Below are 26,980 nucleotides of genomic sequence, written 5' to 3'. Positions count from 1 at the left end.
AAATGTTTGCAATAATGACGAAAGCTTACATGATAACGAAGACGGTACTGATACATATTTTCTCAAACATAATGCAGCCTTCAGTTGCCAGCATTAGTTACGACATATTATTTACTGACTTAAACACAACATGTCACTTATTCAGTGATCAAGCGGACACGACCCCGCCGCACTGAAAGTCTATAGCGCTGCCGTAAATATGAGAATATAGAGGATAACGAGGAGCACTTGAATGCATCGTGGGTCCTTTAAACCCCACTGAGCGTGAGCTGGCGCAGGAAAATTAACTATTAAGTCCAATGAATCGTGTCTATTTCTAGCACTGATTTGGCATGTTTCTTTTCGACTGCATAAACAATCCGTGATTAATACTTAAAGGTCACTGTTGTATTTGACAGTGAATTGACCTAAACAAACACAATCTCCCGGCACATACAAGCCACATAACGCTGACAGCTACCGGCAAAACCCGACTTTCAAGTAAACCGCATTAAGTCGCTGCTTAGAAACTGTCCGCATTTAACGTAAACATTGAAATTGATATGGGAGTCAGTTTTTTTAAACCAACAACAACAAAACCCACAGACATTTGACCACGTTTATGATGCATGTGGGGAAGTAATTTGAATAACTAAAAAACATTCACCGTACGCTGATAAATAGACCTGTAAGGACTTCGTGGTGCTGCTGAGCTCAGGGTGATCTAACTTTTCTGTAGTTCTATCTCAGGCACTGGTGGCTTATTTACATAGACATATATTTATATATATAAATAGACCCTCACATGGCACTTATAGTGCCAGGGAGAGCAATCAGACTGAAACATAAAGCCTGGGCCTATACTGGGCCTTCTCTTACACCAGGGGAAGTGTTTACCTGGAAAGGCAGTATGCTGTTGCTGTTGTCAGTCCTGAATGCGCCGTCCTCCACCCAGGGTTTGGGGCCGAGTGGACCGGGTCGTGGGAATTTTGGGGGTGCTATAACATTGCTGCTATAGGGCTTTTTCATTGGGGAGATTGGGTTCAGGGGTGACGGCACTCCGACACCAACTCCAACCCCGACCCCTACCCCGACACCCACCGCTCTGCGTGGGTCCCTGCCTGGCTGCAGCCCGCTCCAGGGGTTCGAGGCTGTGCTCCACGCCGCGTTTTGGTGATTATTCCAAGCGGACGACGAAGGAGAAGACGACGACGAGGTCCCCTTGCTGTTATTCATGATGGTCTGATAAGCGTTTCTCTGTGGGAACGGCCCTTGGTTGGGGCTGACGGGGGATCTCCTCTGCTGGGGCTGCTGCTGCTGCTGCTGGGCTTGCTGCTGATGCTGTTGCGACTGGGGAGCCAGACCGATCTGCGGAGAGAAATTACCCCCGAATACCGGGTTGACGTGGTGGGGGAAGTTCTGGAAAAGCATCGTCCCGTTCACCGAGGGTATTCCCTGGAAAAAGCTATCGTCCACGGCATTTGTGGTTCCAGTGGACCAAGTGCTCCCAAACGATGACGGAGGGGAGGAAAGGGGGCCGCCGGTCTCCTGCGGCTGGTGGTGGAAGCTCAAGCCGGGTAGGATCGGCGACTCCATCGGCGCTTTGTCCTTGCTGCCGCTGCTCAGCGCTGAAGCCGCTTGGTTGTTCCCGGTCGACGGACTCTCCGACTCGGATGAAGAAGAAGCGGGCTCCGATGACGGGGTCGGTGTGGAGGGAGGAGGGTCTGCTTGTGTCGGATCTTGCTGATGGTGAGGCTGGGCTTTGTTTTTGTCCATCAGTAAATCATCCTGCATGGTTTGCTGAGCTGCAACAGGGGGAAAAAGATACGAGGAGTTATTATTATTATTATTGTTGTAACTCAGGAGCTCATGCACCGGGCTTGCCGGGCTTCTGTAGAATCTGATGAACTGGGACAACTCCGAGAAGGATATGATGTTAGAGGGACCAGCCAGCTGCAAAGCGAATGCGTGATCACCCATTTAGACGAAAAGGAGAAGAAGGAGAAGAAGACGAGGACGAGGAAAAAGCCCCACTTCCCAAGACCAGAATGATTCAGAAATCCCGCAAATTATACACGGAGCATAGTATGGCAGCAGATATTCACCAGATTTCGCCACGTCTCGTTTTTCCCTTCCACACAGGAACTCCGGAGCTGCAACGTGAAACTGATTCAGTGTGTGTGCCTGTGTGCGTGTTTTTGCCCAAGGACCTCCCCTATATTCATTTACATACGTCAGTAAATACAGCTGTCCTTCAGCAAGGTTAAAGCCACTTCTACCTTGACCTACACACACACACACACACGACCACAGAGGGTTTTTATTTTTAATTTATTTTTTAAATAATATCCAAAAAGACGCACACGGTCTTTTTTACGCATCAGAAATTAGGTGACGCACCTGAACCAATTGAATCGGTTGTCATAAAAAATAAAATGTCCCTAGAATAAAAAACAAAGTGGATATACAATAATTTAATAAAGACGACGAAGTTTACTGAGCAAATTCGATCATAAAGAAATAATAGCTTCTGCTTTAGACTCCTAGAAGGGATTTAATAGAGCGCAAAGAGAGACTCTGCCCGAGGTCCGCATTGACACAGCCACGGGTTGGCATTTACATAGTACAATATGTACCTTGCATTTGCAGTCAATAACTTTTAAACTAGGGCTGGAATTTAACTGAAAGTCTACTCTGTCTAAAGTAAGAGGCTTTACCTTTCATGCAAAATCATCCCCTCTTTGCATTTGGAGAAAACGCCTTGGAAAAGCCCAATTAACATACACGACCTGCACTATTATCCCGTCAGCAAATTTACATTTAGAATTACATTAAGTGCCAAACACGCCTGGTAATCTCAACAATGAGCAGGCAGGGCAAGCAGAAATGTCAAACACAGCAAGATACTCTGATCAGGGAAACGAAATTAAGCAGCTGAGTATATATTCTGCCAGCTGGAGCAAAAGGCACAACTATGAGATATGACACTTTGGTGTCAAATCATTGTCAGACTCATCTGGTCTGTTGATCGGAAACTGTCTCCAGAGAGCTAACATACAACCTACACACAGGCCTTTCAATAGTAGTCTCTAGACTGACATAACAGATCATTTCAGTGCTATAATGACAGCAACACAAGTAAGAATTTCATATTTAATCGCAACAGCATTCGTTACACATACACTCTCACCCACCCCACCAGTTAATCCGTGTTTTCTCCTCCAGGATCTCCCGATTCCAAGGTCATCAAAGAAGCACAATCAGTAGGCTGTACAGTGGCTCACCTCACCGGCTCTTTACCACACACACAAGGCAAAACCTGACCCTTCAGCTGCCTGTTTATCGCGCTGATCGAGGCACCCGATATACATTTCATCAAGCTGTCTTGTCTTGAAATCCCTCTGTATAATCCACATGCTCCCCCTCCCTCCACAAAAACGACAAAACAGCATGCACACACAGCCTGGTTTTCTCTTTGCCTAACATGAAGTTTGAATTTACCTTTATCGTTCACCTTTTGGGGACTCTGTAAATAAAGATATTTCTTGTTTGCCTCGTCTGGGTTTAGATATGACAAACGAGCTACCCTTGTGCCGAGGTAGTCAGCAGTTGCTTGAACAGCTGATTGACTGCGGCGCATGGACGCTGGCGAGTAGCCTGCTGGGAGTTGTAGTTTCAAACGATAAAGTGGCCGGTAAGCAAAGGTGTCTGTCTTTCTGTCTGTCAGTTCCATTGAATTTAGTGTAACTTATACTGTATACTTTTTTTAAACAGGCACATTATAGGAAAACAAACGAGCACAAATGATAGAAAAACATTATATTTTAAAAATATGTTCTCACATTCACAGATTGTCTTCTAAATATGTATAATCAGTTCTCACGCAATCACATTATGGATGAGGTTTCCTCTCTGAGATTATTGGACCGTATTTGTCACATTATTGCATTTGTCGTGGTTCACACTCGCGTACACGCATGTGCGTACGGGAATAACTACATTCGCAGTGCGTACTAGTGATGGCTATACACCTCTAATAGTCTTTCTTGACAACTCTGGAGATGATTCAGAGCTTTTATTTGGGCATTCGGCGAAGAGATAAAGAAAGCGAGAGGAGAGAGAGAGAGGGACATTGTGAAACTACATTTCCCATGCTCGCCTTTGCGGCGCTTGCTTTGTTTTGATTACGTAGATGCGCACCGACGTGGTGTCTTTGCGTTACCTCAGAGACAGCCTGTCAATGGAGTCAAACGGTCACGCCAAACGAGGCCGTGGCAGATGTAAAGAAGAATTTTGCCCGAAATAGCCTATCGAACGCATATAAGTGTTACGTAGACTGCGGCGGCGGAGGAGGAATATCTTTTTGATTAAAAAAAATACCGGTTCGTTTGCGGGTGTTGCGCCGCATCTCGACGAAGGCCTATGTAGCTTGTTAGCATTAGTTCAACAGCTAACTTGCTAGCAGGTGTTTTTTGTTTTTTTGTGGGGGGGTTTCTACGTCGACTTTAGCTGCAACAAATTAACGAGTACTAAATTTCGAATGTTTTACCTGTAACGCAATTAATTTCCTCCAAGAAGACAGCATCTGAACCTTTTTGGCCTCTACGACAATGGCGGAACAGAACGCAGTTGGCATGCAGCAGAATTTGGACAGGTGAGTTCAAGTTTGGGGCTAGCATGCTAATGGCAGCCACATAGCTAAACTTCAAAACAAAACAGTCGTCAAGAAAAATTGTGGGATGGTATTGTCAGAATACCGTCCCCCAATTTAGGCTTTAAGTGAGACACTATCATTTTTTAACAGGACACGAACTTTCAACTCAGCTCTGGATATCATTAAGTTTGCCTGGCCAGGGTATTTTTAGTTTACAAAGGAAGTCCTGGACTCCTAGCTCTGCCAATGAATTGGTGGATATTGTGTTAAGTAATCACTCTAACTTTCTATGGCCAGTTCTTTTGTGTTCTCAAACTGGATACAATTCATAAGGCCATGGAGAAATGTCCAAATATTTGGCTTATTAACTATTGACCCTTAGGCAGGACCCCGCGTCCAGTAAAATACCTGAAAATGTCACGTTCATAGTTCAGAACAAACCTGCTTATCTGTGTTACATCAGACACTGAATGTAATTTCTGTGGCAGCTGAAACGTTGATTAATTTCGAGGAGAATCTTTTCTTTAGTAAGATGTCTGAACAAAGTTTGTTTTTTCGTACTTGTACAAAAGCGAAAATCAGATACAGGGTGCTCTAAAATGTTTGCGGTCAAGTAGAACAAAAGGAGAACACGTGAATGTAACTGAGGAGCAAGATCAGAACTCCACAAGTTCATATACTATATACACTCATATAAAAGAAAAGAATACAAAACACTTACATCATGGGGAATCATTTTATGTTGTACAATCAGCGTCAACAGACGCAAACGTAATTGGAAGCAGATATAAATGGTAAACGGTAAATGGCCTGTATTTATATAGCGCTTTACTAGTCCCTAAGGACCCCAAAGCGCTTTACATATCCAGTCATCCACCCATTCACACACACATTCACACACTGGTGATGGTAAGCTACATTGTAGCCACAGCCACCCTGGGGGCACTGATGAGAAGCTGTTTCTGTAGTCAGCAGCAAAGCAAGTCTGCTTAAACATATTTTCATCAATGCTTTATCGCCATGTCATAGCTGGGATATTTCACAACAGAAAGAAGAAGTTCAACCATGGATTCTGTCAGGCAGCATTCTGGTCAAAAAGGGTCTCCTTTCACTTTCATCATGACAGAGTCGAAGTTTATCAACAGGCCGAACTTCAGTGGCATTATGGAGTGTAAAGCCACAGAATAGAAAGCTTTTAGTTCACTTGAAGCTGTATGAGGTCTACACTTTATCAAAGGTACTTTTATTCTCTAGTATAGACACAGCTTCCCTATAGTTTGCCTTCAGATCCTCACCTTGAAGGCATTTTCAATATTTGTGATCTGCCAAACTCCTGCAACGACAAGTTAATTCCTTTTCAGGAAAGAATTAATCAGCTTGTGTTCAACTTTGTTTTTTTTTTTTTATCTTACTTTCAGCATTTCGAATTGCTTTTAGTCATTGCTTATAAAGGATTAAGAGAAAAGATAACTTTACGTGGCAAAGTGTAATTCATGATGCAATTCTTAAAACAGAAGTTAAACAATTTCCCTGTCAAAGCAGCTATACTTTTGCTTTGCAAATACCTACCATATTGTAGTTTAAGTAATGAGGTTAAAGCTTAACTCGCCTAACAGGTTTATATACTGTAAGACTACCTTCACACTGCAGGTCTTAATGCTCAGTTCCGATTTTTTGATCAAATCCGATTTTTTTATTTATTTTTTTTGTCTGCTTGTTCACACTACAAATAAAATGTAACAGCAAACACGCTCTAGTGTGAACCCTCAAAGCGGCCCGCATGCGCAAAAGAAGACGTCACACTCTGTTTAGACCCAGAGCAAACAGTATTGACTGATGGCCCTTAATATAAAGACTTGTTTCGGACTTTACGTTTCCCAATTTTGCTTTAAGTTATAAAGTTATTTTGGTATTTACATATGGCCTAATAATTATCGTTATTGCTGTTTTAGAGCGGAGTAGTGCTTCAAAGGATAGTTGCAGATTTCTGTCAGAATCTGCAGATTATACAGTACAAATAAAATGTTCACGTTTCTCCAACATTGTCTTCCCAACAGTTTCACTGACATCTACACTGGATGGCCAGGAAGCGTTCACGATGTCTTCTTGGGCGCTGATAATTGGCGTCTGTCTTGTGTCAGTGACGTAAAAGACGGATTTCATGCGACATGACCATTCAAACAGCAGTCGCTTTCTAAAACACCAGCTATGTATCGGATTCAGTACCACATACAAAAGTGACCCAGGTCGGATTTGAAAATATCGGATTTGTGCTGATGATCGGATATGGATCGCATAGGGTCAAAAAAGTCGGATTTGATGCGTTTTCACCTGCAGTGTGAACGTAGCCTAAGAGACATTTAATGAGACACAAAAGAAGTATAAATTTTGCATGTGTTTGGAGCATTGTGTTGGTGGCCGTGGGTTGATGTGATGTCGTGTAGGTTTGGCTCCTGCTGCCAGATAAACTTTCTCATTTGCAGTGATTTCTTACATCACCAAGTTTTTAGTTAAAAACCCCTGCATATGTACAATAGGGAAAACACTATTTTAGTTTACTGACTTGGTGGCCTTTATTCGTACTGTACTCAATTCAACAATTCTAGTAAAAATTTAATCAGCTGAACAAACCTGAGTGGGTAGTTGGCGTCTCGCGGCCATCAGTTAAATCACCTTTTCAGAGTTGGGATCTCATCTGCCCAGAAAGATCGGTCAACAACAGCACTTGCTTTGTGATATGTTTTGAAATACAAAGTAATCCAAGTCAGAGATTTGTAGGAGTGTTTTGTTAGGGTTACAAAATGTCTGTGAAAAAGGCCAAGTCATGCAAGTTATCATCTTACCTCTGCTTATATTGGCAATACACAAAAGTAAAGGACACAGACAAATCCTTGAGTGCTATATATTGTTAGTTGTGATAAAATCTTATCGTTCAAGAAAGGAGGGAGTTATGTTTTTAAATTGGATGTTGGTGAATCTTAAATGTTTTTTATTACTAATCAGACTGCCTGTGTTTTTTTTGTTTTTTTTTCTTCAGTATGTAAAAACACAACAGGCGTTCATGGGTATGATTAACTTCTTTGTTTATGTCACAGTGACATGACACGCTTTCCAAGTCTTCTCATGCGGCATGTGTGACCTGAATCTTTGTTTGTTGGGGGTGAGGTGATGCGTGCCATTTCCTTTAAAATAGCGTATGCTGTCTGTAAAAGACTTGGCACACAAGTAACGCAGCAATATTGAGTCAATATTGAACATTGGACTTTGAAATCATTTCCCAGGAACATAGTACAGTGGCAGAAAGAAAGGAAGGGCCCATGATCATTGTGAAACGTGCTTTAGCTGTGTGCTGCTGGTGCGTAGCAGAGGCAATAACCCGTGCAATGTTTGAGTAGCCAAAGGCAGGAAGATGTATGTCATGTCTGCTTACTCCTAGACAGTTGTGTACCCAGCCTCTATCACTGACAAACATGAGGCTCCAGAGGCTCTTATCTGGACCTGCCACAAACAGCCAGCTGCCTCTGCAATGCAGTGTTTCACAAATGGAAGTAGGAAGCACATTTTAATCCACATTTATTTATTTATACAGAACCTACATGTTTTATTCTTTTCTTGCTGACCCCATTGATCTCTGCGTGAATGGGTCGATAAATATGTGCTGTGCGTGTGCTAAGAACAACTGACCTTACAGTCATGATTTTGCAGTTTTAATATGGAACATTGTCAGCTTCTGCAGGCTCTTTTTCGACCTTTTCAAACGGTTGAGTGATGATTTGATTTTTTTTTCCTTTTAATGGAAAACAACTGCAGAGACTTTGTTATTTTGTTTGCATGGAGTAGATTAATGACATGTTCCAAGAAACAAATCAGTGGCTGGTCAGCATGTCTTTCCTTGGTAACCCACAGTTTGCATAAATAAGCTGTATTAGCCAGCATTAATGCCAGTGGAAGCTCATGCCACATTTTAAGATAGCTGGTTTAGATAACAGGCAGAGTTATTTAAATCACAAACTAGAGCTGGGCGATATGAGATTTTTTTCATATCACGATATGTTTTTTTCATTTCAGGCGATAACGATATCTATCACGATATAAGCCAAATAACTATATTTGTAAGATTTAAATGTGCCGTTGCTCACAAGTAAAATGTGAAATAATCAGCAGCTTGTTTTGATTTAAATATTTATTTCCCATAATAAGTTCAACAGGGTAGATGTACTTAAGGAACATGAGACTTTTTCAGATAAATAAAGGCAAATATTGCAAACTACACAAAAGGCAGCCGCTAAAGCGTTTAAGTTTCAAAATAGAACAAACAAAACAGACTACCGGTACTAAATTGTCAGTTCCACTTAGAAACAAAATATTAATTCTAGAAATAAATATTAGTTTGTTTTACAGAAGAACAGACAGAATTGACTAACTTTTGTCAATATCAAATAAACTGAGAACTAAAAGGAAATTCTCAATCTCTCCTTGTTGTATATAGGGCTGCCACAAACGATTATTTTGATAGTCGACTAGTCACCGATTATTTTTGCGATTAGTCGACTAATCAGATCATCATCCATTGGACGTAAAACTACAGCTTATTGCACCAGCAGCATCTGCTCTTATATAACTATCATTAGCTTACAGCTTTAAGTGTTTGTGCTAACTAAAAATAAAGACAAGATGGTAGTTTATTAATTTTTAATGAAATTTGCAGATTGTTTCGGTGAAGTTTAATAAACTCCTTGCTTTCTAAAATATAACAGGACACCGGAGTATATTCTCCAGCGTCTCACACTTCTGATAATCAGCTGTCTGCTTGACAGTTTTAGCTGTGCAAAAACTATACCTTTAATCTCAGCCAAACCGATTTACTCAGGAACAAATAAAATACTAAAGAAAGCCAAACAATAACATTTTTAAGTTATCTAAGTGACTTATATATATGTTTAACCTGACTAGCGAAAGACGGCGGTGGGTTTGAAAACGATTTGCCGGGAGTCCGGTGTTCTCACGGCTCTAGTTAGCCTTGCCCCCGCCTAGCTAACGAGCTAGTGGGTAACAGACGTCTCCGAAAACGTCGGAGCGCTTTTGAAAATATGTGGTGTCTTGATAAACTGAGCAGATATTTGAGGTTTACACAGCTACATTCTCGCCTGAAAATATGTTAAACGTTTATTTTGTGACCCAGAAAGAATAATAAGAGTAAAGTTAAAACTAACTAGCTGCCGCCATTGTTGACAACTGCGCTGGGCTGCGCTATGAATTCTGGGACACAGCTTCTTCTTCGGGGTTTAACGGCAGCTGGCATCCTTGTACATGCAGTGCTGCCATCTTCTGTTTCAGTCCGTTATTACACTCTTAAATCCTACTACTCATTCCTGCGTCCTTTGTGATCTTACAAAGCTTCAAACGATGCGTCGACTATTAAATTAGTCGTCGACGATTTTAATAGTCGACATAATCGTGACTAGTCGACTAATCGTGGCAGCCCTAGTTGTATAGCTGAGCTTTTCAAACCGTTTTAACAGTTACTTTAGTCTGACAAAAGCCAAATGACGAATTAGCGCTTCCAGTCAGAGATTGAGCATGCACCGGTTTATTGTATTTCCAGACTTGCTTTCAGCACAATTTACAGTGCACGCTACTCTGTTTTTGTCAGACTTGAAATAGCCGAAATACCTTCACACTACAGAACTTCTATGGCTCTCCCGTTCGACAATCTCTCCAGCATTGGAACCATCATCTGTTTTCTCTTCGGTAACCTTCGGTCACGCTCGGCTGATTTTTCTCTAGTCGGCACACTCATTTCCTCCATTACCCGGGCGGCACGGCAGCTGGCTGCTTCCCAAAACAAATACACATGTGCGGCATGGCACTTGTGCTGTACGTAACAAGTTACGTGACGTGACACTGCGGCTGTGATTGGTTCGGCTTTGCACTACTTAATTTGGATTGGCTGTTCTTTTTTTTTTTTTTTTTTAAGAGGACAAGAGCGGCGAGGTCTATCGCAATAGTTTAATTTTTCTATCGAGAAAAATTTATTTCGCAATACATATCGTTATCGTTCTATCGCCCAGCTCTATCACAAACTAACGAGAATATCCTGTATATGTTGTTTGCCCCAAAGCAATGCTTTCTCAGTGCTGTTTGAGCCTTCATAGCTTTTTATGTACCATCAAAAATTACATTTAAACATTGAATCTGTGGCACGTCACTGCAAAAGGTTTTTATTAATAAAGTGGAGTAATTCACCACTTGGCTTTTTTTTTTTGTGTGTGTTAACTTTAAGCCACTCAAAGGCTATTTAAAGCATGAAGTCCTTTTGCTTTGTCGTACACCACAGATCACAGTGCTTTGTGGCGATACTAAAAGCACATGCATTTTTTTCTTAGGTAGTGCCCTCATGTTGTAATAGTTTCTTTGTTTGATATTTCATTGAAGTGAACTTTGCTTAAATTTGAGATTCTGCTGTGTTTCAGGTCAGACTCTTACACACTGGACATTAATATAAATAAGCCCCAGACTAATAAAATATCTGTAATGATTGAAATGTTTTTCCAGAGACTGTCATTGAAGTGTTGATTGGTATTGGTATTTTTAGAAGCTGAAGTTGCTACATTCAGTTGCACAATATTGAAAGGAGGACACTGTGTTATGTTATCAGACTTGTTTATTAAAGACCCATCACTCTAAAACCATGGAGACTTTTAGAGTCATTATTCCAGCTAATGACTTATTTAACCCTCTGGCGTCCAGGGTTTAATTGGCTGTTTTTCACTACTTTTGATAGTACATTTATATTTCACCTTTAAAAGTATTTACGCGGCCTTGTTTGATATTATTCTTTTCAGCACAACCTTACATGTGTGAAGTTACCCTTATGTTTTTTTTGTTTTGGTATACTGCATTAACACTGTTGGTCTAAAATCGCAAAGAACTCAACCACAAACATGTTTAACATATCGTTTTCATAACTTGGAATGCAAATATAAATTTAAAAGATAAATTTAAGAGCACATGAAAGGCCTAAAACCTGAAGACCTGACAACACACCTCGTGTTTTTTCTCCTGGAAACAGCGTTTACATTGCGATCTGCCTTTGGTGGCTTTTTGGCTGGAAAGTAGTGCCCTCATTGTTTTGACACTCAAACAACCGCAATACACTGAATACACAAGACAACAAAACACACAAGCAATATTCCAAACACACCAAACGTCACAAATCTCTCTCGTCTTAAAAATCGCTATCCAAATCCCTCACTCTCTCACTCGCTCTCTCACTGCCATCACTCTTCCTAAACAACCAAATGTCACGTGTCACCTTATTATTTTTTTGATTGGTTGACATTGTAAATTTTTCCACAAATGGAAAAGAGGCGTCATGTGTGTTTTTGTTTTGTTTTTCTCGCAAGAACTCGCTGTCCTTACAAAATGCCGTATTTACCGTTGCGATAGTATTCAGAAAAAAGCATTTTATACATACAGAATTTAAAAACTAGCATGTAGTTTGAAGTCTACACTTTCAACACAAGTTGAAATGGAGACTTGGCGTGCATCTTGTTGCTATGGAATTTTAAATTGGGTATGTGATTTGGACATACTGGCTCGTCTATTGACCCCAGAGGGTTAACTTGATACTGACACACAAAGTTTAATGCAATACTAACACTTTGAGCTGTTATTTGACCAGCTTGGACAAGACAACATTGTGATTTCCCACAGCCACATGATCATTGCTGAGTTAAAGGAGCCTTTGTGGGGTGGCTTATGCTCTTCTTGAGGACAGGAGCCTGGCTTGTGAGACGATGAGAAAGTCACACTTAATACTAATATTAAGAGTGGCCTTAATATCTCAGTGTCAATCACATCATGGCCATGTCTGTGTCATCTTGGAGCTTTCTTCTATTATCAGAATAAAATCCACAGCTGAGGTGAAACGCGTGACAGTGTCCACAGTGCCTCTGTGCTGCACATTCTTTTGATCCCGCGAGCTTGAAGGGTTTTCAAAATAACTGCCGAAATAAAAATGATAATATGCATTGCTGCTTGCCTGCCCTTGAAGTTTCAAAGCAGTCTCTGTGCATTAGGTGGATTAAAGCTTTATTGTAAAAACAGCAGAGACCCACATGAGTTTGCCTGTTTAACATGTAAATAACTTGGTGATACAGGAGGTCACCTTCCTTCAGTGGATTTCAGGCACGTCGCCATCATCGAGTCTCTATGTTCTTGAAAGTCCTTCAGCAACTTTATTAGCAATAATTCAGCATGTCAATCTGCAGATTTTACATCATCGTTTCAACATTTAAAATTGATCTTTTCATTGCATATCGGGTTAACATATTTAGAAAATTGTTGCATTCTGATATACAAGCCTGTTTTGTTTTTTTTGTTTTTTTTTGTTTTGTTTTTTTTAATATATCAGACTGCACAGGATTTCTCAGTATGCAGTCGTCATTTTGGCTTATCTGGCTGACTGTTCTGTTAAACAGGGCTGAGGCGACGGCAAGCCAGAGATTAAGGTTTCGCACAGAAGATAGTGTTTCACTGCTGTTGTAATAGGTTCTGTCATGCTCTGGGGCTGGGTTACAGGAACAAGAGCCAGTGAATCTAAGGTAGAGATGGGTTTTGTTCTCCGCTGTCGTGTTTCTGTGGAGACGTCTGTCCACCGTTCTACTCGGCGTCTCATCATCGCTTTTTTTTTTTTTTTTTTTTTTTTTTTTTTTTTTTTTTAAACGGCAGCCTCATTTTCAGTCTGCAGTGTCTTTGAAGATCCCGTGGTGTCGCACATAAATTCCTATGATGCATTTTTTATGGTAAAAATGGTAAATGGCCTGTATTTATATAGCGCCTTACTAGTCCCTAAGGACCCCAAAGCGCTTTACATATCCAGTCATCCACCCATTCACACACACATTCACACACTGCATTTTTTATATTTGTTTTTTTCAGTTTTGCATTGCAGATCAATGCGAGAACCCTATTTGAATTAAATTGAGTAGTGTGATGCCAGTACACATACATAGGGAGGGGTCAGCTATAGGGTGAACTGCAGTAAAGACTGTAGATATGATCTTGAATGGGGGGTGATGTTTCCATCACACCACACATTCTCACTGACATGTCATCTGATCACCTCGACCTGGACTGTCCTCTCCTGCGTTGTCATATTTTATTCAACACCAGGGGGGTATTGACAAATAATTCATTGGAGGTAGCTACCTGAGCAAATAATTCAAATGTTGGTCATGCTGTCTTTGACAGAGGACCCCCCCCCCCCCCCCCCCCCCCCCCCCATACTCTGCTGTGGCCCCAGTAATGGAGCACATCTAGCTCTCAGTATGGTGGTGGGAGTCCACAGATTTGGCATCCATTATGGTGTTACATAGGGATATGCTGAGTGTTGCTAGTGGTGGTCAACAAGGAAAATGTCGCTCTAAGCTAACCAGTTTTACTTTCCCCCTCTCTTGACTAAAGTTAAGGAAAGTCACAATTGTTTCCATGCTTCATCCCTGCAATGCATGCAATGACGTTCTTTTTAAAAAAAATTGTACTTCTGCATGCCATGAAGGGATTCAACAAATGGAGCTGAGGTGGGGGGGGTGTTTCTAAAATTCCTGGTGTAAGAAACATTTTTTACTTCCTTGTGAGAGTAAACAGGTTTTCCCTGTTCCTGTTATACCTGTGGTTTAAAAACAGGAAATGGAAGAGTAAACTGCAGCTACAGCTTATCAGGTCAGACACAGGCACCTTCTTTTGCAGTGTGCTTTGGTTAGGTGTCTTACTGTTGGGTTGACCTTTGGAAAGTAATCTGCTAGAATTCTGAGCACAAATAATTCATAATGTGAATGATACCAAAATTAGATCATCACAAACTATGGGTGGGAAGGGGGCGTTCTTAATCAGTGTTTTGTATGCCAGAGATTTATGGGAGGTGTGTGTAGACTAATCATTTTTTCATTCATCCAGTGAAATGCCAGCTGTTCAAGGTTCAGAGTAATTATGAAAATGAGATCATAAATCTCACACACAAATGGGTCACAGGCAGCAGTCAGCTACCAAACCAGTGGATCGCCTGGCAACAGGCTAGTTTAAAAAAAACCTAAACATTTTCCAGTTTTTAAAACCACATTTTAAGTGGTTTTCATTCATTTCTGCAAACTGCCAAATAGAAGTCTTTGTCTATCTGTTAGCTCTGCGACAGACTGGCAACCTGTCCTGGATGTACCCTGCCTCTCGCCCTAAGACAGCTGGAATAGACTCAGGCCTCCTGCGACCCTGAAAAGGATAAGCGGAAGTGGATGGATGGATGATTAGAAAACCATAATCGGTATATTTTGATGATATGATATGTACCCCAGACAGTATCACAGTATTACACAGAGGAATAATTTGGAAGGACCCCCCCTCTCTCCGATAAACAAATCCACGAGAGCTGATTATTTTGGGATATCTAAAGTAATTGCACTCTGCTTTTAGGTTCTTTTCAGGCGGACAGCGCAGATCGGTGGCATCAGCCTTGTTTCTTGCTGACATTTCTCCTCCGGATGTGCATGTGTGGCGCAAGTTGTTTGACAGGTTGTCAATGAGGAAAGGAGATGCGCACAGCAAGATACTGTTCATAGGCAAATGTTCATGGTATGATAGCCATCAAGTTTCATATCATGTTAATACTTGAAAACCAGTATACTGTTGCAACCGGAGAACCAGTAGAACTCCCTTGAGCTTGGCGGAGTCGAGACTCTAGACATGCTGTTGATTTACTTACATCAATTATTCAGATCTAACCTGTGAAGGTTTTCATGAGTTGATGGCAGCTGAAGTAAGGTTCTGCGGATTCTCAAACTGAGCTATATGCAGTGAGACACCCTGGCGGTGACCCATCCAGCCAGTCGCACGTTGCTGATTAATTATGGAAATGCAATATGTCACACTAGGTGATGTGCTTTGTTAAGGTCAGGGAAGTTCGATATCAAATTGTCTTGCACATGTTGCGTTGCTTTGCAGTGGAGGAGGGTAAGGTTGTAAAAGACCGGCAGAACCTTCCTAAGAGGTAAAGAGAAGGTTTACTCCCATCTCTGTATGTAAGGGAACAGAGAAGGAAGATGTCACGGTATAAAATGTGGTTTGGCTTGAATTACGTTGTCATAGTTTTCATCAATTACTTTTTTTTTTCTCACAACAACAACAAGACAAGCTTGGGGAGGAAGAGAAGAGTGGAGATATACCCACATTTCACATTTGAAGTCAAGGAAAATAAGATGCTTTGTAAACTGTGTGGATTCACTCTCACCAGTAAAAACACAACAAGCTTTCACACTTTATATTTTAGTCAACTGAATCACTTTAGATTTAGGATAATAATACTATAGTTTGAGTAAAACTAAAAAGAATTCAAATAAAATCAGCTGTCAAAATGAACACTGACCTGTTGATTCAGTGTATGAGTAGCATTGTGAATAATACTGGCGTCAAAGTCAGAAATGTGTAGCTATGGCTAGGATCAACGGAAGTAGAGAATCGGTATATGTGGAGCATAGGTTGCTTCTTTTACCAATGCTTGTTAGAATCAGAATCAGAATCAGAATACTTTATTGATCCCTGGGGGAAATTATTTTTTGTTACACTGATGTGATCTGAAATGCAATCCTTTGGAAATTGTCTTGTATTCTAATGGCAGGGTGAAGGGCCTGTTTGTTTGAGCTGCTGTGTGTCCATTGAACACTTCTTGTCAGATATGCTTGATTCAGTCAGCATTGCAGCTTGTTTGCCTATAGGGTTTATGTATTGATCGGCTGATTTCTGATTACTGGTAAAGAGCTAGCAGGAGTCCTTCATCAAAGCACTTTGTAGCTGCTCCATCATCTGCCGTTTGTTTTACACAGAGAAAAATCTGCACCAAGTCTCCAGAAGCTGTATTAAAATATGCAGATGAACTGATAACTTGGTCTGATAGCATGTTTAAATGATACAGCTTAATGAAGGCTGACAGCAGCCATCCTATTTTACATGAGATACCTGCAGCAAACAGGGGTGAGTCTAAAGGGGGGCACAGGGTGTACTAGACTATATTAATTTCAAGACTTTTGTAACATTTTTCAGATTAAAAATGAAATATTATAAAACATTATATTCATTAAATTGCATTAATATTTAAAAATATAAAAACACCAACGTTTTTTTCACAAGCCAAAAAACCCCCAAACCATTAGCCATTAAACTCTGAGCCACTGACCTGAGGGTTGTTAGATTGGACACTGAATTATTAGATTATAAGATTACTCGATTACTAAAATAATCAATATTTGCAGCTCTATTTACAACCATGTCTTTCTTTTACCCTTCAGCTGTACAAGGCTGATGGGGCGCAGAGAATGAGGTGATGTAGGAGATTCGAATTGATACCATAGGTGTATCTACTAAAAATCTCACACGAGTTCAAACCTCAGTGACCTTCACCTCAAGGTCAGAGTAAGTTTTCTGAAAATCTTGTGAATGCGATAACTTCAGAACAAGGTGACGTACGATTTTGAAATTAATGGCATAAGTGTGTCTACTAGGAGACTGAGGGGTACAGCTGGTGGCTGCTAGTATTTTTATTTATTTTTTGCAGCCATGTTTGTTTCAGTGTCTCATCCTGAATTTGGGCATGTGTGTTTGTTTTAGGAGCTGCTGGGTGTGCTTTGCCACGGACGAAGATGACCGCACGGCAGAGTGGGTTCGCCCGTGTCGCTGCCGCGGCTCCACCAAGTGGGTTCACCAGACCTGCCTGCAACGCTGGGTGGACGAGAAACAGCGAGGCAACAGCACAGCACGCGTAGCCTGCCCACAGTGCAATGCAGAATACCTCATTGTCTTTCCCAAACTGGGTGGGTTGCATTTCTCTGAAAATAAAACCTTGTGGAAGCGTGATGAGATGGCCTCGAAATGTCACTAGCTTTTGTTGTCTTGTTGGGCTGAGAGGATTCTGTGCTTGAGGAAATTAAGAGGATAATTATTCCTTCAGCTATGTTTTTCAAGGTCTACTGCAAAACTTTGAGTGATTGCAGTACTCCAGTCTTTGAAGCTATGTGTGATTTATGTCTGTGGCATAGATTTTCAAAATGAGGATCAGGTATATTCAGGATCATTTAAAATTGAAAGGCTTTAGATCCTATAGAGTAGTGTGTGATGTACAGCATGGTTAAAATATAAGGATCGTTAACTTATAGCCCCACGCCATGCTGAGAAGCTGAGATAAATTTCTTGTTCACAAATCTAAATTTAATATAGTGTATTGCTGAGCTCTCATACAGCCTTTCTGGCAGTTGTCAACATCAAAGCAGAATTACAGAGAAAATTTCCATGTAAATAAACTCCTGTTTGAGTCACTGCCTGCAACTGTATCCAAACTTTGGGAACTGTTGAGTTTGTCTTGCCTCAGTTTATTTACTCGAGATCCAGCATAAGTTCTGTGGCGATCTGGGTAAATGTTTCATTTCATTGTGACAACGAACAGGGGCGTGCTCGCTGACTGACCAGCAGCGGCTGCCTCAATTAGCTCGACACGTCAGAGTGGCGAGGGCTTCGATTGTTCTCAAAAGCTATGACTCAACCAGTGAAGATACAGCACGCAGAGCTGTGCTTATTTGGACACAAGCTGCTCACAGCTCACTTTCTCAGATCTCTTCATAACTTTCTAAGACAGTGAATGACTCTCACAGAACACACTGCAGTTGCATCACAGGAAAGTTGGTTTTATCTGTTAGATGTTTTGCTGCTGGATGTGAAGACTTGGGCATATTTGAAGTTGTATACTTGTCACTTGGTTACCCATCAGCCCCTGGCCCATTGCCATTTCATAGAGAGTGAGACGTTGAAATTTGAGACAGAAGCAAACATAGTGTTAGCCTGCAACAGGTTGGGCCCAACTGGTAAACAGGTTCATGTATATTTATAGTGACCAATGCTGTGCTGTCACTCACTTTGGTGCTTTAAGCTGAGCTTCTGTGCATGCTTCTCCAACCTCAAGTGTTTGTCTGACCTCTATCTACGAGCTCATTATTGGAATGTGGTTGCTGGGTATATGTGAATGTGTCTACAGCCCTTTTGTATTTGTATTGACTCAATTCCTAGAAGCACAGTTAATCAGTACTTGGAAGTAAAAAAAAAAACCCAAAAACATTCAGTAGCGCAAAGTTTTGTGGACCAAGTTTTATTTATTCACAAATTTGAAACATTTCTGCAGACAACAAAAGCATGCAGCCAATATGGGGCAATTTCTACCAAGGTTGGTTGTGAAATTGGTAGAAATTGTGACAAAATAATCAGTGGATAACAAACAAGTTTGATCCCCTTCCCTCAGGAATATTTATTTTTGTAAAATATGTGAACGGGGAAAGAATGGCCAAGAATGGCATCTTTGCAAAACCATTGTTAAACCAGTTAAATTCTCAATCCTTTTTGCAGCTTCTTGGCCACTGCTGTTGAGGTTCAGTTGGAAATTGTTCATTTTCCTGTTACTAGATTTATGGGGAGCCACATTAGACAGAGGAGGAAATCGCCACAGGTTTGAGACCCCTGCCCCAAAGCATAAAAAGAATACAGATAGAAATGGATATCATAGTTTAGCTTTCACTGGGGCTCTGACGTGGTAACGTCTTGTCCATGTGCAGCATGTGTAGCAGCTGAGTTAAAGTGAAACAAAATATCCATACAGTAAGTTATAAAGTCAACTTCTCATAGTGTTTCAGTTCTCTTTAAACAATCTTTAGGATTGTTGGCTGTAACAGGCCCTGCTCGTTCTGTTTGTGAAATCAGAATTGTCCTAATGGATCTGTTTGATCTGAATTTGCTGTTTATTGAAATTTTGTATATATAAGTATGTTTGTTATCTAATGTTAGTGTCTCACATGTTCTGGCTTTGAGGCACTTTATGAATTGAGCCTCTGTTGTACAGTGCGCCAGTGGAATTTACACTTTAGACTGACTGCATCAGTGTTTCTCACACTGCCGTATTATTATGATGGCTTTGCGGCTTGTTATTTTTGGACAGCTCTTTATAAAAAAGTCAGTCATAGAAGTGACTTGTGGCTAAATGTTTACCCTCAGTCTCCTGATGCCCACTCCACAGTTTGTTTTTTAGTCATGTGTTCAAATACTGAAGTGGTTTAGAGCATGGTGATGGATAGGCCAGCGGTTTATTTTGAAAGAGCTTCCTCGTTTCTGATCTGCTGGGTGACGTTGCCCTCGGAGAATGACACAGAAACAGCGTGCCACCATCACTCTTCATTTGCTGAGGTTGGTGTTGCCTTTGATGTAACTTTCTTTGGTTTCCCTTCAGTTTAGATGACAGACTGTGAGGATGTGTGGTGGAGTTTTAGCCTCAGGATGTTTTGGGAAGATTTCTGCAGACGAAGTAGCCTAAACTTTGTTTTGCCACTTATTCCAATTTCTGGTTGAGAGTTGGAAGTGAATTAATAGGCTGCAGTTAGCACACTGTGTGTGTGTGTGTGTGTGTGTGTGTGTGTGTGTGTCATAAGACGTTTTTTTCCTGCAATGTACTATAGCAGCAGGCAAATGTGTTTTTAGGGGTTTTGTTTTTTCACTTTTGCATTTTTTTAAATGCTGAAAGTGTTTGAATAGGAAATGGATAGTAGAGTAGTGGTTGGTTATGTGCACAGTGTTTGTTGAGTTTACCTCACCCCCACCCACCCACCGACCCCCAAATCCCTTTAGTGAGGGTCAGACGGAGGTGGTGTGCGGGGATGTTGGATGTGTCTGGATGAGAGGGGTGGGAGTGAAATTGGGTCACGGAAAGAGCAAACAGAGCAGCTCATCAAAGGCCCACAGCGACAGAGGAGATGAGCAGAGCTGCTGATGGATTCATGAAATCACAGCGTTTCTAGGTGATGAGGAGAGGATGTACCTCCGTGTTGTCCTTTCCAGCAGGGCAGCACATGCAAACATTAAGTGGCGATTCACGGATTTGCATTCGTGGCACCGCGTGACGTCAGACTTGGGTCAGACTGAATTTGCAAAGCATTTGGATTTGTTACGCAGGGTTTTTACTGACACGACTGCTTTGTCAGAGTTTGAATTTCCATGAGATTTTTCTTTGTTCTGACTGAGGACTTGAGACGCTGGCTGCAGGATACGCTGGGCATTAGTCCACTTCAAAGCAAGGCGGAGGAGTACAGCGCTTTTGGTTTTGCTGCATCATTGCTGCAGTGTTCCTCTCACATAATTTTTATTCTAGCCTCGTTCTCTTTATTATACAACGCCATGTCTAGTACAGAGACCCAGTATCTTTGGTCACCTAATGCACAAAAACTGTTAAAGCTTAGATGCACTCCTTTTTTGCGGTGTTTGCTCTGGTTTTAATGAACCCAATGAATACTATCAGTTTTCCAGCCCAGCAATAACAGCATTCAGTCTGGGCGGATGGAGTTAAATCTGTGGACGGGTAGAGATGGGGAGCACTGACCGGTCACTGAGGCCAGCTCATTTCTAGAGGCTGGATAGGGTTTGGTCACAGTATTGCTCTCTGCGCGGGGACCCCTGCCTGCTCTTGGAGCAAATGAGTGGGTGGATTCTGAGATACACATCATTTTTTTCTCTTAACTCAGGTCTTGATTGTTTTTCACTTGCTTACAGCCCCGGAGGGGGGGGGCAGAGTCATTTTTCAGCCTTCAAAGAGCAGGGCAGCTATATGCTGTTCTGGCTGCACTCCCACCAGCAGCTGCTGCAGAGCCAAAGCTAGCCCATCATGCTAATTTGGCTCGCTATATAACTCCTGAGGACGGCGTGTCCTTGCTGCTCCTTTTCTGACACTCAGCCCAGAGAGTAAACAAGTGAGCTGGAACAGCGTGCCAATGTGCGTGCCCACTACCGAGGTATTGCAGTTGCACGGGGCCCCCTCCTAACTTTCCTCTCCCTCCCTCCTTTTTTAATAATCTTAATTATGGAATCTGCTACCAGCAGCCATTAAGGGCAGTCTAGTCCCCTTTGCCCGGGATGGCGTAATGCTTAGGCACGGAGAAAGCGGAAGAGATCCCAGTGCTGTCATCAAAATATGGCATATTAATGCTCTCGAGCATTGTGAGGTCAGTCCCAAAGGCAAACACGGGTGCAGTAACAGGAGGCCTGAAAGCATCAAATGGCTGCTGGCAGATAAGAGACAGCTGCTGCATTAAAAACTGTCTCAGACTCAGATACTCTTTAGAAGTGATAAATGCACCTCGCTCACTTTGAGCTCTTTCCTCAACAAGTGGACTGCAGCGCTGCAGTAAAGACATTTAGCACAGACCAGCACAGTGAATGCACTCAGCTGTAGAAATACGTGCACTGCTAACAGTGGATGGATTGTATGCCGCGTGTGGCAGGTACTTACGGGCACCAGCCTCATAGTGGCCAGGCTGCACAAACAATTTAATGAAGCCAGTCCAGAAACTGTAAAACTCCTCACGGCACCCCTGGAGTTATTTCAGGAAGCCGAGTCCTTTTACTCTAAGCTCATGTTGTTAAGGTTGTAGTTAGAGATGTGTCACCACTTTCCCTTCCTTCAAAAATGTATCTGCTCAGGTGTTTGTTTGAAATCTGTCCTTGTGCCTGACTGGGCCCTGGCAGTAATCCTTTTCCCAGTAACGGCCTGTAACCCACCGCCCCAGCTGTCCTTAACTCTAAGTGATGGCAGCTTTCTGTGCTATAAGGTCAATCAGGCTCTTTTTACTTGCTGTGCAATATATTTATCAGTGAGCTGCTGACATGGCCTGAGGAAAGGTGTTCTTGAACAAAGTCCTGCTTTCATAATGAGCAGTGACTCAGCACTGTTTCTGAAACAACTTGACTGCTTCATTTCTAAACTAGAGAAGAGATGCAGTGGTATCTCTGTCTGAAGTAGGATTTCAGTCACCGTCTGCTGGAAATGAGAACCGTGCATGTGTAACACTGATATTATAGTAAGGTGTTTGAGAGTGTAGGTTTTTCAGAGCCTGGAAGCCCAAACTGCTGTGCTCTGTGGATCTAATTTTGCAGTTTACCAAGTGCCAAAGCAGCACGCACACAGAGGCCCAGCACTGTCTTGCGCTCAGTCCCTCTGGCAGCCTCCCCGCTCCCCTCCCACTGACTCCTGGGCTAGTTATTAATAGGATGTGGATGGCTCTGTCTGGGTGAGGAAATCAGGTTGCCTTCCTGTAAATATTTCATGATTTCCCTCGAGTGGGCCCAGAATGCAAGAGACGGGAATGCAGCAGTGATGTTTTTTAAGGTCCTGCTCCTGGTGTCAGACAGGGATGTCACTACTCCAAAGGCAAGTTTGAACTTCAGATTAATTTCTTATTACATGCTGGTCGAGAGGCATCCCAGTTCTTTTTAATCTCAGTGGGCCCTGCCCTTGAAGCTCCTCCTTAAGTGTCAATAAACCTGCAAAACAAGGCGTGCACCTTACACAGCCTGCTTTAAACTTAGGAAAAGTCTGAGGAAGAAAGTTTGCTTTTGATGTCACTGCACTGTCGTAATGTGCCTCCAAGCATAGCACACCCAGTAACCCTGTTTCTGTAGAGGGGAGAGAGATGCATCTAATTGGTTGGAAATGAAGATATTTTGACAACTTGAGCTGTCAGGGAAAATAATGAGGGACATTTTCCTGACCTTTGATGCACAAAATGATCATTACATTAGGAGGATTATCAGATCAGTGGATAATAATCCCTGAAGTTCAGAGTCTCAGTCAGAAGTACGCATAAATGGTTGAAGTAGCTCTCTAAAACTACGGATAACAGTTATATTTATGTTAGCCAACAGTTTTACGTGTTATAGGTAAATATATTTCTCTTAGTTGTGACTTAAGTCTGGTGATGCCTCCATCAGGTCCTGTGGTTTATGTGCTGGACCTGGCTGACCGCCTCATCTCCAAGGCTGGCCCCTTTGCTGCAGCTGGCATCATGGTGGGCTCCATCTACTGGACCGCTGTCACATATGGAGCAGTCACTGTCATGCAGGTAAAGATATACTAGATAAATCTAGTATATACTTGTGTGCAGCTGTTTGCCACTCTGACCATCTCCTGTGCCTCCTCCAGGTCGTCGGCCATAAGGAGGGCCTGGATGTTATGGAGCGGGCTGATCCTCTGTTCCTTCTCATCGGGCTGCCCACCATTCCTGTCATGCTGATCCTCGGCAAGATGATCCGCTGGGAAGACTACGTCCTGCGCCTGTGGAGGAAGTACTCTAACAAACTGCAGATCCTCAACAGCATCTTCCCCGGTCAGGACACACTCCTTACGTTTGATCCTGAGAATGTGTATCTGTGTTTATATTGTGTTTGTTACGTGTATGCTGCACTGTGTGAGTCTAACCTTACTCAGGTGTAACTGTCAGTATGAAACGATGATGCTCTAATGTCTGCTGCTGCTAAAGAACAGCCATCACTGCTGGACAGACAGGATGTCTTTTCAAGGACAATAATATAAAACCATGTAAGGAGCTGAGTCAGAAACTTGATTATCATAACCTGATGATAGCAGAAAAGTTTCAGACAAAAACAAATAATATGGAGAGTTACTAACACCTCAAACACCGTCTCCTCATCCATCACAGAAATCCTCACTGCAGCTGGTCGGTGTTCACTTCATCACAGCCACAAAACAGATAAATAAATCAATCCTCAGCCTCTGAAACTCAACTGTGTCAGCAGCTGCGCCCTCAGGTTTACGCAGGAATAAAACTAATACTTGTGTGTGTGCAGGGATCGGCTGTCCAGTTCCTCGGATCCCCGCAGAGGCCAGCCCCTTGGCAGACCATGTGTCAGCCACACGGATCCTGTGCGGCGCCCTGGTCTTCCCCACCATTGCCACCATCGTGGGGAAGCTCATGTTCAGCAGCGTCAACTCGAACCTGCAGAGGACCATCCTGGTGGGTCCAACCAGACTCGCCGTATGACTCACCTGACGGTAGCAATAGTTCTGCAGGGGATTCGATGAGCAGAGTACAAACAACTAGTATATCCACCCCCTTGTTTTAGCCCTACTATTGAGTAAACGACCTCCTCTAATTTGGCCTAATTGTGCATCGTATGAGCCATTTAGACATAAGAGAAACCTTAAATGGGAGGACAGAAAGGTAACCAGAGCGGCTCATGCGATCTGGGCTGCACTGATACTGCTGAACACTCTGTCCTCACCTAGCAAACCTGCAGGAAGGAGAGCGAACAGATGAGCTGCATCATCAGTCAAACCTTTATTTGTTCTCGGCGTGATCGATCACTGTGAGACAAAAAAGAAAAACACACCACTGTAAATAATTAACTTTTAAAGCGCAATTAATGAATATTCCCACAAGATGGTGCTTCGTTCCTTTTGTGTTGAGCCAGAGTGGCGACGACTGAAACTTCACATCAGTATTTATCACATGCTGTATTAGTCAAAGTGCCAGTGTGGACGCCTCTGTTTACTTTTCCGACACACTTGAGTTAGTAAGTTAGCCCATGTTTGTTTAGTTTTACACAATCACAACCACTGACAGCTTGGACACTCCTGCCTAATCTAAAGGCCCTCAGCTCGGCGGGTTTGGATGGTTAGTATTGAGGTCAGGATTCAAAAAATTGTTTCCACTTTTCTTCTTCTAAATAGATTTTTGTAGTTTAAATTCAGTCTTAGCTTTTAAATTTTCAACAGTAAATACTGTTTATTTAGAGTAAACGATCACTATAAGCATTCATTTTTATTGCTTTTTAGTCTGTTATTAACCGTGTACTCGAGAAATTGTGAAAGTGCCCCTAGCAGTCCAGCCATAAGATCACAACTAATATAAAACAAAGTGAAGGAAGATTTTCAGGCTTCCTGTGACGATTAATGAGTCATCACATTTGCTGATTGAATGGATTCATTTTTTGTTTGCACTCAGGCGCACATACTGGAAGAACAGCCCCGGCTTGAATATTATTTAGATACACTGTAATATTCATTCAGGTTGGCCGTTCAGACATCCACACACCTTTGTTCAGACAGACTGCCATAAATGAGCCAGTTTCCTGTTTGGGTTGGAAGGCTTCACTCTCCAGAAACCTCCACCTTTACTCTTGAATGATCCTTTTTAACCAAAATATCTGTAAGTGCTCTAGCATTCCTGGTCACAGCTGAGCAGGAAACAGACAGGAATCATCTGCATGTTTGTTTATGAGATGCAGTCGTGTGTGTGATAGTCGGTGTGAAATTAAAGTAAATCCTCCTAGAGTCCGCTGTGGGGGGAGAGCTTTGATGTGTTGAGCTGAATCTGTCTTTAAGTCCACTTTCAACACCATTTTGCTTTCCTCCACCTACAGGGAGGTATCGCCTTTGTGGCCATCAAGGGGGCGTTTAAGGTGTACTTCAAACAGCAGCAGTACCTGAGGCAAGCTCACCGCAAGATCCTCAACTTCCCTGAGCAGGAAGAGGCCTAAAGGAGGCCGTCAGAAGGGAGGACAGATGGATGGAGGAACTACACGCCTCCGCTTGAGGGGGTGGGTGGGATGAAAGCTCAGTGAGCAGGAAGTGCTGGTGAAACAGACTTTTGATCGTGTCATCCTCATTACCACCTCTTCCTCCTCCCCACACCTCGCCCCTCTCACCGCCCCGGTGTGACTCTTCGCTGACATTTTGTGACGCTGGCTTAAAGTGAAGATGGAGACGTGCGGACTGGAGCATGTTAGCAGTTGATGTGCAGTTACAGTCACACAGTCTCACACACACACACACCTACACACACCTGTTTCCTGAGTACGACTGCAGGGTGGATGAGCTTCAGCAATCACGTTAACTATTGTAAACCTACTATATTTTAAACAATTAAAACGTGGGGCATGTGTAATTCGTTTTATAAAAATGCAAATTGTTTTATATTGTTTATTTCGCAGCACCCCATTGGCTGATGATAGTGGCTTATGTTCAAAGAAGACTAATGTTGAGCATAAGGAATGTACTCGTGAGCAAACAGTAAAATGATGTGAATCCTGACGCAGAACAGAAAACTAGCCTCGCCACGTCATTGTGCCACTGCAGCTGATTATCTAACGGCGAACACGCCGAGCGCAGATCAGAAGCTGATACACAGCTGTTTACTTTGTTCACGTGCTTCGTCCAGTATTCCTCATCTCTACTTTTCAAAACGCTGTCATGTGATGTGTCTTGAAGCCTTGTCACCCGTCACAGTGCAGGTGAGCACTGTGCCGTGATGTGTGGATAATACATATATTAGAAAACCTTGGTGCCTGACTCAACATTCAGTGCAGCGCTTACAGGTGACGGACACTTGAGTTAAAGCCGTTGCCTCCAGATTTTAGAGGCAGTTCATACCCTCCACCCCCTCGGCCTGCCATGATGGGACTTCAGTTGCCTGAGCT

General features: G+C 42.4%; 2 protein-coding genes across 6 annotated transcripts in view; one reads left to right on the top strand and one right to left on the bottom strand.

Annotated features, from left to right (window-relative positions):
- cpeb3 (cytoplasmic polyadenylation element binding protein 3) overlaps positions 1-3,597 on the bottom strand; it is a 41,429-nt gene extending 37,832 nt beyond the window's left edge. For 4 of the 5 annotated variants that reach the window (XM_012920043.5, XM_012920044.5, XM_004554545.5 and 1 more), the window contains exons 1-2: positions 3,481-3,597; positions 877-1,784 (exon numbers count right to left, since the gene is read on the bottom strand). In XM_012920043.5, the coding sequence (XP_012775497.1) occupies positions 877-1,773 (897 nt within the window). In that variant the 5' untranslated portion in view covers positions 1,774-1,784; positions 3,481-3,597. Of the gene's footprint in view, positions 1-876; positions 1,785-2,084; positions 2,155-3,480 lie in introns of those variants that run through there. The other variant, XM_004554544.6, reaches the window with a different exon arrangement.
- Positions 3,598-4,176: 579 nt separating this feature from the next.
- On the top strand, positions 4,177-26,448 carry marchf5 (membrane-associated ring finger (C3HC4) 5). Its single transcript, XM_012920024.5, has 6 exons — positions 4,177-4,633; positions 17,291-17,493; positions 23,474-23,604; positions 23,685-23,868; positions 24,350-24,516; positions 25,925-26,448. Exons 1-6 carry the CDS (start codon positions 4,590-4,592, stop codon positions 26,039-26,041), a joined length of 846 nt encoding a protein of 281 aa, XP_012775478.1. The 5' UTR covers positions 4,177-4,589; the 3' UTR covers positions 26,042-26,448.
- The last annotated feature ends 532 nt before the right edge of the window (positions 26,449-26,980 follow it).

The sequence above is a fragment of the Maylandia zebra genome, linkage group LG13 (genome assembly GCF_041146795.1).
Source record: "Maylandia zebra isolate NMK-2024a linkage group LG13, Mzebra_GT3a, whole genome shotgun sequence".
NCBI lineage: Eukaryota > Metazoa > Chordata > Actinopteri > Cichliformes > Cichlidae > Maylandia > Maylandia zebra.
Note: the sequence above shows the minus strand (reverse complement) of the source record. Positions and strands in the feature narration are given on the sequence as shown.

What these genes read in the sequence shown, in the direction of transcription:
- marchf5 (XM_012920024.5), top strand. Translation starts at nt 4,590, where the DNA reads ATGGCGGAACAGAACGCAGTTGGCATGCAGCAGAATTTGGACAG. An exon ending in CATTGTCTTTCCCAAACTGG is followed by an intron (nt 17,494 to 23,473) that starts GTGGGTTGCATT and finishes TGCCTCCATCAG; the next exon opens with GTCCTGTGGTTTATGTGCTG. An exon ending in CCTCAACAGCATCTTCCCCG is followed by an intron (nt 23,869 to 24,349) that starts GTCAGGACACAC and finishes GTGTGTGTGCAG; the next exon opens with GGATCGGCTGTCCAGTTCCT.